The 12,921-nt window shown below is 43.3% G+C and overlaps 1 protein-coding gene across 3 annotated transcripts in view; it reads left to right on the top strand.

The window, feature by feature from the left end:
- Positions 1 to 12,921, top strand: part of MIER1 (MIER1 transcriptional regulator) — a 65,655-nt gene that overhangs the window by 24,101 nt on the left and 28,633 nt on the right. For all 3 annotated transcript variants that reach the window (XM_069093389.1, XM_069093391.1, XM_069093390.1), the window contains 3 exons: positions 1,054 to 1,183; positions 2,449 to 2,513; positions 8,136 to 8,208. In XM_069093389.1, the coding sequence (XP_068949490.1) occupies positions 1,054 to 1,183; positions 2,449 to 2,513; positions 8,136 to 8,208 (268 nt within the window). The remainder of the gene's footprint in view (positions 1 to 1,053; positions 1,184 to 2,448; positions 2,514 to 8,135; positions 8,209 to 12,921) is intronic.

The following is a 12,921-nucleotide window of genomic DNA, read 5'->3' as shown; positions in this document are numbered from 1 at the left end:
TCCTCTCAAGGATGGCCTTGTTAGGGAAAGTCTAGGCCCCTGAGAGGCTGTGGCAAGGGGAGCTGTCACTGAGGGGATGAGCTGGAGAATATGGAGAGCGCTTTCTGAAGTCATGGTCCCATTGAAGTGTTTACTCACCCAGAGAAAGGTGGAGGAGGTAGTTTGTCAAATCTGGCAGATAGAGCGATGGCTTGGAAAGATGGGTGGATAGGATGGAGGCAAAGGATAAGCCGTGGTCTGGTGTCTCGGGCCAGCCAGTAGAGAGGGGCTGTCTGTTGTAGGGATGCATTCATCACATCTTGAGGAGGCCTTGTTTGTTAGGTGGGGGCGATCAAAGAGGTGGGCTTCCACTCTAAAGTCCTGAAGACAGGCCTGGGGAGGTATATGAAAGGGACAGCCAGGGTGTTGGGGCTTACATCCCAAACCTCCCCAGGGTTTTTACCGTGCGTTTCTGGGAGTCGGGTCCTCGTTTTTTTGCCACAAGCTGATGGGGTGCAAGAGATTGACTCTGAATGTGTGGAGTTTGGGGCACTTTACCTTCAGAGCAGTGTTTCATCTGTTCACTGGGGGATGTTTTCTGTCTTGGATGTGACTGACCACAACTGAGACACGTGAGAGCTGTCTTTTTTTTTTTAAAGCAATTGGGGTTAACTAACTTGCTCAAGGTTACATGGCCAGTTATTTCTGGGTGTGGTGTTACGTATCTGAGCCTAGGATTCAATCCCCAGGTCATCCTGACACTGGGGCTGGTGCTCTTACTCTCTGAGCCACCTGGCCACCGCTGAGAGCTGTCTTTTAAAGTGCTTTTCTGTTGTTTTAGCTTTGCTTGGGTTTATTGCCATTTCTCATGCTTACTTATATGTCAGTCATGCTGACTTTTTGTAGAGTATCAGTATGGCTTTACAGTTAATGAAGGTGAGCCAATAGGCTATAGATGGTAGTATGTGTAATGAATAAAATGGGTTCATTTTTTCTTTAAAATTCCACCCCTGTCTCCTGCAGTGAGAGTTCCCATGACATTTTAAATAACTCTCTGATTTTACTGTGCTATAGGAAAATATAAAGGATTCATCAGGCCAGGAAGATGAAACTCAGTCGTCCAATGATGACCCAGCACAGTCTGTGGCTTCTCAGGATGCCCAGGAAATGATCCGCCCACGTCGGTGTAAATATTTTGATACAAGTAGGTGATGTTTCATGCTGATCACTTTGGCTTGAATGTAATTCAGAACTTCATGTTTTAACAAGGTAAATGCCTAAATATTTTGACCTTTGTGTTCAGTTAACCTTTCTTTGTTTTGGAGGGTTTCTGATACTGTTCCAGATCACTAGCTAAGAAGAGAGAGACAGTCCTCTACCCATTTCCAGTCAGTTGGTGGTGACAGACACTGTTCTTCCTCCCTCTGCCTTTGAAGCCCCTTCACTCTCCTTTCTCTTCTCATTCTCTCTCCTCTTCTTTCTCTGACTTTTTCCTCTTGTCCATTTCTGCCTTAGCCCTGCTAGGAGCTTAGACCCAAGGCCTTGGTTAGGAGAGCAGTTTCTCATTAGTATTTGAAAAGAGATGATCACATTGAATTACTGTTTGCTATGTAGAGATTGTATTTCACTCTTCTAGTTCAGTTCAGTACAACAAAACACTTAAGTTCCTGCTGCTTTCAAAGCCCCTTGCGAAGTACTGAGGAAACCTAGGTGAGAACAGTGTCCTCTTGATTCTGCGTGAGGACAGCTGGTACAGGGGGCAGGTGCTACAAGGAAATGAGCCGTTTGGGGATGAGAAGGGGCCTCCTGGCCACTGCAGTCCCAGCACTGGCGGTGTGTGGACATGCTCAGAAATGGGAAAGGGAGATCAGGCAGTGAGAAGAGAAAACATGAGACTGACATGAGTGGGGAGGGCTTTGGCACCCAAGTGAGGCAGGGGCAGGATGGAGTGGCTTCCACCTCAGGGAGAGAACCCTCCAGGACATGGTTGGAAGCAGCCTCGCTTACTGAGTCACCTGCTCACTATATATGAAGCTCCTCTGGTGGGTGCAGTGGCATTCTAGGTCCTGGAAGGGAGGACCCACAAGGGCCACCATCATGGCAGGGAGATATCAAGGAGGATGCAGATTGGAGGGGAAGAGGGTGCTTTGGCAGCCGGAAGGCTGGTGAAATTCCGTGTAGAAGACCAGCTGATTTTGAACCAGAAGGGACCTCAGCTGGTCACCTAGTCCTGCATCTCTTTCCAGATGAAGATGCTGAGACACGCCCATAGTGTGTGAGTGATGATCCAGGCTGATGAGTGGTTCTTTGTTTCTAGTTTGTTAATGAAGACTGTTATGTTTGAAAAATGAGACTGTTTCTGGCTTATTTTTCCTGTGATAGATTACCTGGAACTGTGGCTCCAAGGACCATTAGCTAAGTGCCCCTCAGTCTTGTTGAACAATATTGATGTTTTGTTATGTGTTCTAGACAGTGAAATAGAAGAGGAATCTGAAGAAGACGAAGACTATATTCCATCAGAAGACTGGAAAAAGGTAGCTCAGCTCACACTTGTAAAAGCAGATTTATCAAATCCCATAGCAGATCACAATCATGACTTTATCAGAATATCTGCATTAATAAAACTCAGTTCTAGAATGTCTCTAATTTTCAGCGATTTCATTGCTCTTCCCATAAAAAGACCTTTTTCTGTGGTGTTGCTTTAGATGTAAAAGTGACCCCATGCAACATACATGCCCCAGTGTTCACCTTGGAGCCTCCTTGGCCTGTACTCAAGATGGCAGATTTCAGATAACAAATTTTAAAAGAAATAAATGGTGACAATGTAGGGACTTTATATGACATAGTATGCATGAGGAGGAGGAGACAGCACAGATTTTTCTGGTATAGGCCCAATTTCATGGGGAAAAATACCGAAAATGTTTAACAAAACTCCCACGAAGCGTATTATAGGACTCTTGTGGTTAGGGACTGTCTCCAAGAGGTGCAACTGTCAGGACATAGGAGGGACCCCTGTGGTCGTCCAGTCTACCCCGTAGCCAGACTACTCCCCATCGCTCAGGGCAGCCCATCCCACTTTGGCAAGCTCTTGCTGCTGGTGCGTTTCTGTTCACCTCAAGCTTCAGTCTGCTTCTCTGCAGTTTCCAGCCTTGGGCTCTGCCCTCTGTTGCCGGATAGAATTATCTTATCCTTCTTCCACATGAGAGCTCCCTTGGTTCACTTCTCTTCTCTGGGCTAAATATCCTAGTTCCTTCATCCCATTGTCACATGTCATGGATTCAAGGCCCTTCACCATCCTGGTGGCCTTCCTTTGGACGCTGTGGTTTATGGATGTCTGTCATCGATAATGCCCAGAAGTGAATGCGTGGCTCCGGGTTTGGTGTGACCAGGGCAGAGTATGATGGGCCCTTCACCTCTTACCTGCTAGGTCATAGCATTGACTCCGTGAGCTTCTGTCTCAGCTAGCAGTCACAGTAATGTGCCAGACTCTGTCCTAAGTGCTGGACAGAGATGATTCCTTCTGATCCTCACAGCAGCCCTGGGACCTAAGTGCAGCTGTCATCCCCACCTTACAGATGGGGAAACTGAGGCACAATAGTTCAGCCACTCGGCCAGGATCAGGTGGTGAGGGGGAGGGAAGGGGATAAATGGAGAGCAGCCACTAGGTGCCAGCACTGTGCAGAGCACCACTGTAAACAAACATTCTCTCACTTGATTTTACCACAGTCCTGGGAGGTGAATGCTGCTGTTAGCCCCGTTTTACAGTTGAGGATCCTGAGGCAAGCACATGACTTGCCCAGAGCCAGGTGGCCAGGAATTGTCTGAGGCTGGATTTGAACTTGGGTCTCCCAGCTCCAGGTTCAGTGCTTGACCCTCAGTGCCACTCCCTGCCCCCTGTGCTCTCCAGGTTACTGTGCTTGTGGAGCTGTTTTCTTGAACCCAAATAGAAGACGGGACATTTGTCCCTTAGGTTGAAGGACCAGACCAAGTATGAGAAACTTTAAACAGGAACATTTTGTGGCACATTTATATGGTATCAATAAAGAAGAGCCTTTAACAGTGTCACTTAACCGATGGACACACCTTCCTTCTCTCTCCCTTGTTTTAAAAATACGTTGATTTTTTTCATTTGAATGAGATTTATAACGTAAGTTGGTTGTAGGGAGAACAAGGTTTAGGACTGAACCCATAAATCAAAAGATATCAAAGTGAATAAGTGATTTTTGTGGTAAAGGTAGTTTGAAAAAAAATGGTGCTTTTTCACCTTCATTGCACAAGTTTTCATTGTTTTCCAATGACTAGGTAGCCAAATGCAGCAAATTGAATGGCTTTTAAGCCACAGTATTCCCCAGTCACTCGGATTTGGTCAGGATCAGACAGACAGTCTTCATCTATCTAGCAGACCTACGGATTTAGTTCAGGCCCAGGAAATCCTGATCTTCCTGTATGTTTTCAGTTGGATGTTCAGTGTAGTTTGGTCCAGGAGCCTCTGGGATACTTATAAGAATCCCACAGCCGGTCAGGTCATCCCTTGTTGCTGAAAATTGGAGATCATCTGAGACTCTTCAGACCCCCTCAAGCCTGCCCAGAGGATCACCAGAGTGGACAGATACTCCTGGGCTTCCTCTGCCACAAGTGACCCTGTCTTGGGAATTTTGAAGAGAAGGTTCAGTTGTGAGCCGCAGGGCAACTGGGGATTCCATACTAAAGACAGACATCTGTTGGAGGCAGGGCAGAGGCGTCTCGTACCTTTGTATGAAATCCTCATGTTGATTCAGAGCTACAAGTGATCCTAATGACCACCTGCTCCAAGCCCTGCCCAGAAAGGAGGCCTCGCTCCAGGGAATGCCCCCAGTGAAGGCATAATGCCCTGTCCTACAGCCTGTTCCCTGGGCAACGAGTCCTCACTCTGGGTAGCAGGATTTTTCTTATATCAAACCTCAGTCTACCTCTCTACAATGAGCCGTGCCTTTTCCTTGTTGTAGCCACTGGGGCCAAACTGCACAAGTAAGCCTTCTTCCCCATGATATCTTTCATATCATTGAACATGGCCATCTTGTGCTCTGCCCTAAATGTTCCAGTTCCTTGAGCCAGTAAGCATCTACAAGTAGCTGTTTGTCACCTGGTGTGCCCCTCCCTAGATGACACCAGCCCACCTGTTCAGACATGACAGAGCTGTCCCTTGAGCTTCACCTTTAAAAAGAAAAGTTCGTGGATCTCGTATGTTTTTAAGCTTTCTTGCCTGGCTTTACACTGTTGAATCATCCTGAGATTTTAGTCTACAAACACTGAACACCCACACCCCTGCCAAGTCAATCTCAGAAGAACTTTTGTCTGATGAAACCTTGTCCAGCTTGTACTTAGGACGTCAGTTTTTTTTTTTAACTCCAGCGTGAGATTTTACACTTCTATCTCTCTTAAATTAGGGAATTCAGCTCAGTGCTCCAGCCTAAGATACCTTTTGTGTTGTCCCCTTTGGCAGACCAGTGAAGAAACCTTCGGGCCTCTTCTCAGAATCAAGTTTTAAAATACATAGGATCGCAAAGGAGACCAATTGTTTTAAAATGGAATCCTCAGAATGTTTTTATGAAGCAAGTTTATGGACTTCAGATTAATAACTCCCACTCGTCCATCAGGATCTTTTTGGATCACGATCAGAGTGATAGCTGCCCTTCCTAGCTTTGGGTTGGCTGCAGATTTGATAAAGATACAGTCTCTTCTTTTCTCCGGGTCATGGGTTCAGATGTGGACTAGCAGAGGGCTAACCATCAGCCCCCCTCCCCCAGACCTCCACTAGAGACCCGCCAAGGTGACCCTGAACTATTAGTGATGTCTCCCTGAGTCTTGTCATTCAAGCAAGGCCAGATCCAGCTGACTACACTCTCTTTTAGTCCCGATCTTTCTCCTTTCCACAAGAATTGCATGGTCCACCTTGTCAAATACTGTGCTAATATACCCCTTCTTCATCCCCATCTCTACCAGTTTAATAAGCCTACCAACAAAGGATATAACTTTAGTCTGACCTCGATCAGACTTGATGAAGCTATGCTGACTCTTTGTGACCACCATGTCTTTTTTGTTAATTCTCTAAGTGCATTCTAGAAAGGTATTTCTACAAGATTTCTCAAAAGTAGGTATCCAGTGAGAATTCTTTGTATGGAAGTGTGTGTTTGTGTGTATAGATAGACACACTCTTCTGAAATTACACTAAATTGCTAGGTTAAAAAAAATGATTTTCAGGGCAGCTAGGTGGCACAGTGAAGAGAGAACCGGCCCTGGAGTCAGGAGGACCTGAGTTCAAATTCGGCCTCAGAACTTAACACAAAAACTAGCCGTATGACCTTGGGCAAGTCACTTAACCCCAGTTGCCCTCCAAAAAGCAAAAAAGAAAAAAAAAAGATTTTCAGCGGTATGCTGGTGAGCTGGTGAGTGCAGTGGAGAGACACTGGCATTTATGATGGTGGTTATGACAGGTAGACTTTGGGAGAAAATAAAAAAAGTCTAGAAACCCCACAGTCAACCTCCACCTGTTGGAAACTACAGGTGGCCTGGACAAAAGCCAGTCTGAATGGATTATAGGCTTCATTCAGCTCTTAATTTCTGTTAAGGTATTACTAAATACCCGCTGTGGCCATTGCCAGATACTGGTGTTCTTCAGGGCGTCCAAGTCCCTGTTCTGTTGGGAGACACGAGAAGCTCTGGCACAGCAAAGCAAGTTACTGGCTGGAGGGAAGTCGAGATGAAGTGCTCCCTTGGCTGGGGAGAGGACACGTGGTCATGCCCCTGGCCTCTGATCAGCAGGCCACTTTCAGACCTGAGCCTGCAGCCTCCCATCTACTTTAATTAAGAAAGATACAGAAATGAAGTCGTTTCCATCCTTTCCCACGGTCTTAAAATGCTTAGCCCCTTCTAATTCCTTGTACTTGAACTCAATCTAAGCTTTAGTAGGACAGACGCCCTGCCTGGCAGGTGGGATTATCGTGTGTGTGCCGATATTCACATAGCTCTGTGGTCCCATGCATTCCAACACTTCCTATGGCTCATCCATCCAGTGAGGCTCCCTGTGCATTTGCCACAGAGGCTCTCCCCAGCACCCTGGGAGCTTTCACAAAGATAGCAGCTTAGCTTGAAGACTGGCCGTGCTTCGGGGGCTCTCACTATGTGACCAGACCCTCTTCTTCTTTGTCTGGAATGACAGCTTTTCCACCCCATCCCCTCGCGATTCCGTGTTTGTGATGCGTTATGGTTTATTCACACCCACTTGGCACCTTGCTGTTACTCTTTGGGGGATACTCATTTTTATTTCTTCGGAGCCTGCAGTGTTCTGTGTCTCACAGCATCAACACGAATACTAGGTCTTTGTCTCAGGACACAGTTTGGGCTCATTAAAAGAACTGTGCAATTTCCAAAAAGCAGCTCAGCCTGTTGTCTTCCTTCAGTAAAATCCTAGCCCCAACTCACTGTTTGTATTGACTGTCCCCATGTCTCTGTAAAGTTCTGCAGTTAGAGCCTGCAAAGGATAGAATTAAGTGTGCTCTTAATGTCTGTTTCTCTTAAACCAGTTGTAGCACAAGGTTCTTGGCATTTCTTTGAATGAAGTCTGCCAGCAGACATAACTAAGTGTTGCAGAAAAGACCACTGCTTATAAATTTTCAAGTTCTCCTTTGTTCATTGATGATTACATGTATCATCATTATGTATCTTCGGTCTGTTTCTTTTATCTACCCCCAACCCCCAAGTGTAGTATTTTTTTAGTTAAATTTGTGATACTGGATTTTCATAGTTTTGCAGGAATTTGTCAACAATAAAATATTATCAATTTTTATTGACATTACATTTACACTTATTTTAATTGCCCATTGAAAATTGCACATTATTTGTAAATAATCCCTTGACTTACCCTCACCTCATTATTCCTAATGTTTTTACCCAATCATCTGTAAGCACTTAACTCTTATTAACTCATTAATTCTCACAATATGCCTCTGAGGGGAGAGAGAGAATGTGTGTTTGTGTGTGTGTGTGTATGTGTGTGTATGAAATAGTAGTTTTATCCACATTTTATAGCATCAGAAACAGGAATCAGTTACCCAAGAAGCTGGTTAAATATGAGCTGCTGGATATAACACTAAGACTTTGTTCTTTTTTGAAAATAGGAAATTATGGTGGGTTCCGTATTTCAAGCTGAAATTCCAGTTGGCATTTGTAAATACAAAGAGAATGAAAAAGGTGAGTCACAGCATGAATAGCAAAGTAAGTTTGTGGATAAAGTTACTTTTGAAAAGATTTAAACTATTTTCTGGTATATGTGAAATCAGATGGGACTAGGGCAGTCTCCTAAATTAATTGTTGTTGACTTACAAAATGTAACTGAATTATTCTGGTAAGTAAGTAATAATTCGCTGTTTTTCATCTTTGCCTATAGGATTAAGAAAAGGATGAAACAAGTTTTCTAACCATCTCTTTTTCTTCCTTGAAATTTAAATTGCAGTGAAAATACATTTTTATTTTGTAATTTAGATTCCAAATATATTCATTTCAGTGGAAACAGTTTATTTTTTTGCAAAAAAGTTTTCTATAAAGAAATAAAAATCAAACCCATTAGAGTCTTATTAGCTAGTTAGAAGTATTGGATGTTGCAGGAATTAACTGATGAGAGATGTTTATATTGCCATAAGCATGACAGAATATTTTGAAACTGTGAGCATAGGATGATATTGGATTTTCAATATTCTTTTGCTTCCTGGTCATGGTTTCATCTCAAGATCTTTATAGAATTCTTGATGTTCCCCTAGCAGAGATTCCTGCTGTTATGGAACAATATTAGCAGCATTAATTGGCCCACTTTGGGGGAGTCCCCAGCAGCCCTGTGGCTGTATTTGCCAGGACACAGCTGCCTCTGTCTCCTGCCTCCCCTGTAACACTCACCTTCCCTCTCACTGTCTCCTGCAGCATTCCCCACAGAAATTGATTTAGCAATCTGGTCAATTGACAAGTTTTAGTGTGAAAAGGGTCAGGACAGATGAGGATGTTCAGCTGCTTAGGGGAGTTTCACAGCCTTAATGAACCATCTCAAAGCTGTTAACTTTTCTTATCACCTGTAAAGAAGGTAGCTCTGGCCCTGACTGACTGGCTTTCTGGCCATAGGTTGTGAAGCCACCTTGGGCAGGCTGCCTGGGTTTTGTCATGTCCACATCTTAGTCAGATTAAATCGCTGGTCATAAAGCAGCCATTCCCCGGGAGAGTGTGGTGCTCCGACCACACAGGCTGCTTGCAGATTGCAAGGGGGCCCTCCTTAGTCTTTCTTGGAAGTTTACCATCTCGCCTGAAATCTGCCAGCTGTTAGTGTGCTGTTAAAGCAGTCGGTGCTTCCATAACGGTGCTGTATGTTGGCACATTGATGTAGGTGTTCTGTTAAATAGACATTCTAAGCCTCTCTGAGGGTTGAGCTAGATCGTAACAGCTGATAATGGGCACTTTGGATCCTCAGAGCAGTGTTCTGAGGGATACTTGTTAGCCCCATTTTACAGAAGAGGAAATGGAGGTACAGGCAGACTTCAAACCCCAAGGTCATTTCTAGCTTGAAAATTCTCTGGTTCTCTAAGATTTACCAGACTTTGTATATTTTTACCACATCAGTTTTGTAGGATGTGCAGTTAACTGCTCACCCTCATTTAATTAGCTATTCCTTTTTTAGACTTTTTGTAGAGTTTGAGTTTTTATTATTGTGTGTGTGTAGAGATTTCATGTGTTAGGTGTAAACATTGCTTCAATTTTATAACCTCAGTAGTAAGCAGATTACAGAATTCTTATAGTTCAGAAATGAGACCCCATAGAGCACAGTTGATTTCTGATTATCCAGTATCTTAATATTTGTCATAATTCAATGTTGTTTTGAAAAGATAAAAATTTTAAATCTTCGGTAATTTAATCTAAATTTCTAACGTGGTTCTGGATTTCTAAAATAGCTTTTTTTCCCTTTGAACTTAAAGCAGCCTTGTAGATATTAAACTATTCATATTCTTTTTAGTCTTTGTTAATGTGTAAATATACATGGGTTTTTATCTCGGTTGGATTCTGTAGAGTTTATCCATTTCTTCCGTTGATTTGGAGTGTTTCTTTTGGGTTTAAAAAATGTATATATTTTAAGTACTTGATTAATTGATCGGATGGAGGAGGGTTCTTTCTATAATCCCCAGTGAAATCATTGGGTCAAAAGATAGAAAATGTTTTTACTCTTGTTTTGTATCTTTGGGCTTCTTTCATTCAGTCGAAGGGTTCTACCTGGTTTGAGAAGTCTGATTCTCACTCTGATGTGTCTTATTCATATGATCAAGGACAAAGCACTTAAACTTGTTCACTCTCAGTTTCCCCAAAATGACAATGTCACGGAGTTATTGGAAAGGGCATGGAAACTGTTGCAAATCTCCAAATAGTTTCATTATTATTCTTTTTATTGTTACAATTATCAGCTTTTTTAGGTTTGTTTCATTTGTTTTTCCATCTGGACCTCTGATTTTATTGCTCTTCGCAGCTCCCATTGTGGAAAACTCCATTCACTGAAGAAAATCCATAGCTTAGAGAAGGTTACCTGGTCCTTTGAGAGGTCAGAGGACTTGCCCACAGTTGTATGCAGCTTGTGTGGTGTCAGAAGCAGGGACTGATCTCAGTTCTTTGTAACCCCAAGGCCAGTTTCTATCCAAATGCCACACGAGGGCTCATAATCCACCTTAGAATTTGTTAAATATGCACTTCTGTAGTTTCCAGTGAATATGTACGTGTTTGCTTTGTGATGGTATTTCCTTGTTTCTAAACTGTTTGACATTTTATGCCTACGTGATCCTATCCTGTTATTTCACAGTAACTGCATTTTATAACCAAATTCCACCATGAATTTGTAAAACAGCTATTTACTTCTTTACAATTTCATTCCTACAGAACTAACAGTTCCCAATAACTTTGTTTCATTTAACATATTTTCTTGGAGATTAGTTCCTGTTGAGGGTGTGCACACACAGTGATTTTTGAAGGATGCTATAAATGCACATTTCAGAAAAGTTTGTAGCTAAGGAAGCTTTTTTTTATAGCCTCTGAAATAGGACCAGTACAGTGGTGTAGATGTGGTGTTGCCTAGTAAATATTAAGAGTAAATTAGATGTCATGGAATTATGGAATTTCAGATTTGGTTGGGGGGTCTGGGGTCATTTAGTCCAGCTTCTCCTCTGCAGCCTAACTAACAGGTGATTGCCCCGCCCCTGCCTTGTCTGAAGGCCTCTGTGGGGGTTGGGGGGATAGCCTGAGGTGGTCACTTGTCTTTGCACATTTCCACATCACTTTTTCCTGTTTTCCTTCCCCCATCTTTTCTTCTAGTACCTTCCCATGTTATCATGTTGCATGGTCTCATTCTGGGTGCCTTTCTTTAAGACAGACCCTTGAGTTCTCAGTCATCTTTCTGAAATGTGTCCTGACCAGAGGAGGTCCATGCAGTGAATCCGTTGCTTTCCTAGTTGTAGAGCCTATGTCTGTCTTCTTGTCTCCTGAAGGAGAGCACATTACCCTTTGGGGCTGCCATGTCGTGCTGTTGACTCCTGCTGAGTGGGCAGGTAGTCCACTGAAACCCCCAGATCTTTTTCCAATAAAGGGCTCCTTTAGCTGTATATCCCCCATCTTGTACTTGTAAAGGGGATTCTTGAGATTTGAGTGGAAGCCTTGGCAATGTCTCTTTGAATTTAATTATATTAAATTAAGCCTGTGATCCTAGTCTATTGAGATTTTTTTTAATTGATTCTTTGATCAGTTTGTTAGCTGACCTTCCCAAGTGTGCGTTGCAAATTTGATAAGCTTGCCATCCATAGTTTTAGTCACGTCATTGATGAACATGCCCAGTATAGCACAGTTTCGAGTTTGGACCCCTGAAACTGCCAAACAGCTTTCAAAGCCATTAACGGTTACTCTTTGGATCCTTAGACTCAGCTAATTTCGGATCCACCTACTTGTCAGTGTTCATTCATCTATCCCACAAGACCTAATGGGTATTTTTACTTTGCTAATAGCCAGGTAAATTAATTCTTTGTCCCTTGACTTCCCCATGAAGCTTTGCTGGTTCCTTAGGATTACACCTTCCCTTTCCTAAATGTTCTCTACCCTTCCCTTTACTAATGCTTGCTAGAATTTTGCCAAGAGTTGAAGTCACACTCACTGTCCCATCATTCACTGATTCCTTCTTTTCCCTGTTCCAAAATTCAAACAACAGTTGACACTCTTTTTTCCCCCTGCAACACTCTGCTATTCTCTGTTATTTTTGAAAGATCACTGACTGGGCCTTAGTACCCTAGAATATCATTCATCTGAGCATGTTGACCCAACCTCAGTCTGGTTAGTTAAGCTTGTGGTTAATATTCTTCCTATTTCTCTTTCATTTCCCTTTTAACTACATGTGTTCTATATTTTTCTGCTCCAAAAGATCATTGAGCAGGTCAGTTCAGTAAATATTTTTAAGCACCTTCCCTGTGAAAGATATTTTACTGGATTGTAAGGAGGCCAACCCAGGGCTCTGCCCTTAGGGTACTTGCTTTCTCTGGTGGAAAAGCAGGCGGCATAAGCCCTTTGACATAACTGATCTCACTTGATTCTCTCACATCCCTGTGAGATGACTGCTGTTCTTCCCACTGGACAGATGAGAATTCTGCAGCAGCTGACGACTCTGGGGCTGTGGGTTTCCTCCCCAGGCTCACCCAGCTGCCAGGGTTCCCTGGCAGATTTAAACTCCCAGTCTATTGTTCTTTCCACTTTCCAGGTGACAAACTCAGGGGCAGCCCAGAGCAGATTAAAAGGTAATTGGGAAACATTAAAATAGTAAAATACAGTACACAGCTCAAGTCAGTGTGTGGTTTTCTAAGTCAGTCTGCGGCTGTGGCTGCAGCGATCCGTTTCTGTTGGAGT

This window comes from Petaurus breviceps, unplaced genomic scaffold (assembly GCF_028583685.1).
Source record: "Petaurus breviceps papuanus isolate PSGF00001 unplaced genomic scaffold, PetGlider_PUasm1.0 208, whole genome shotgun sequence".
Classification (NCBI taxonomy): Eukaryota; Metazoa; Chordata; class Mammalia; order Diprotodontia; family Petauridae; genus Petaurus; species Petaurus breviceps.
The sequence above is the reverse complement of the archived record's forward strand: the minus strand, read 5'-3'. Positions and strand labels throughout refer to the sequence as shown.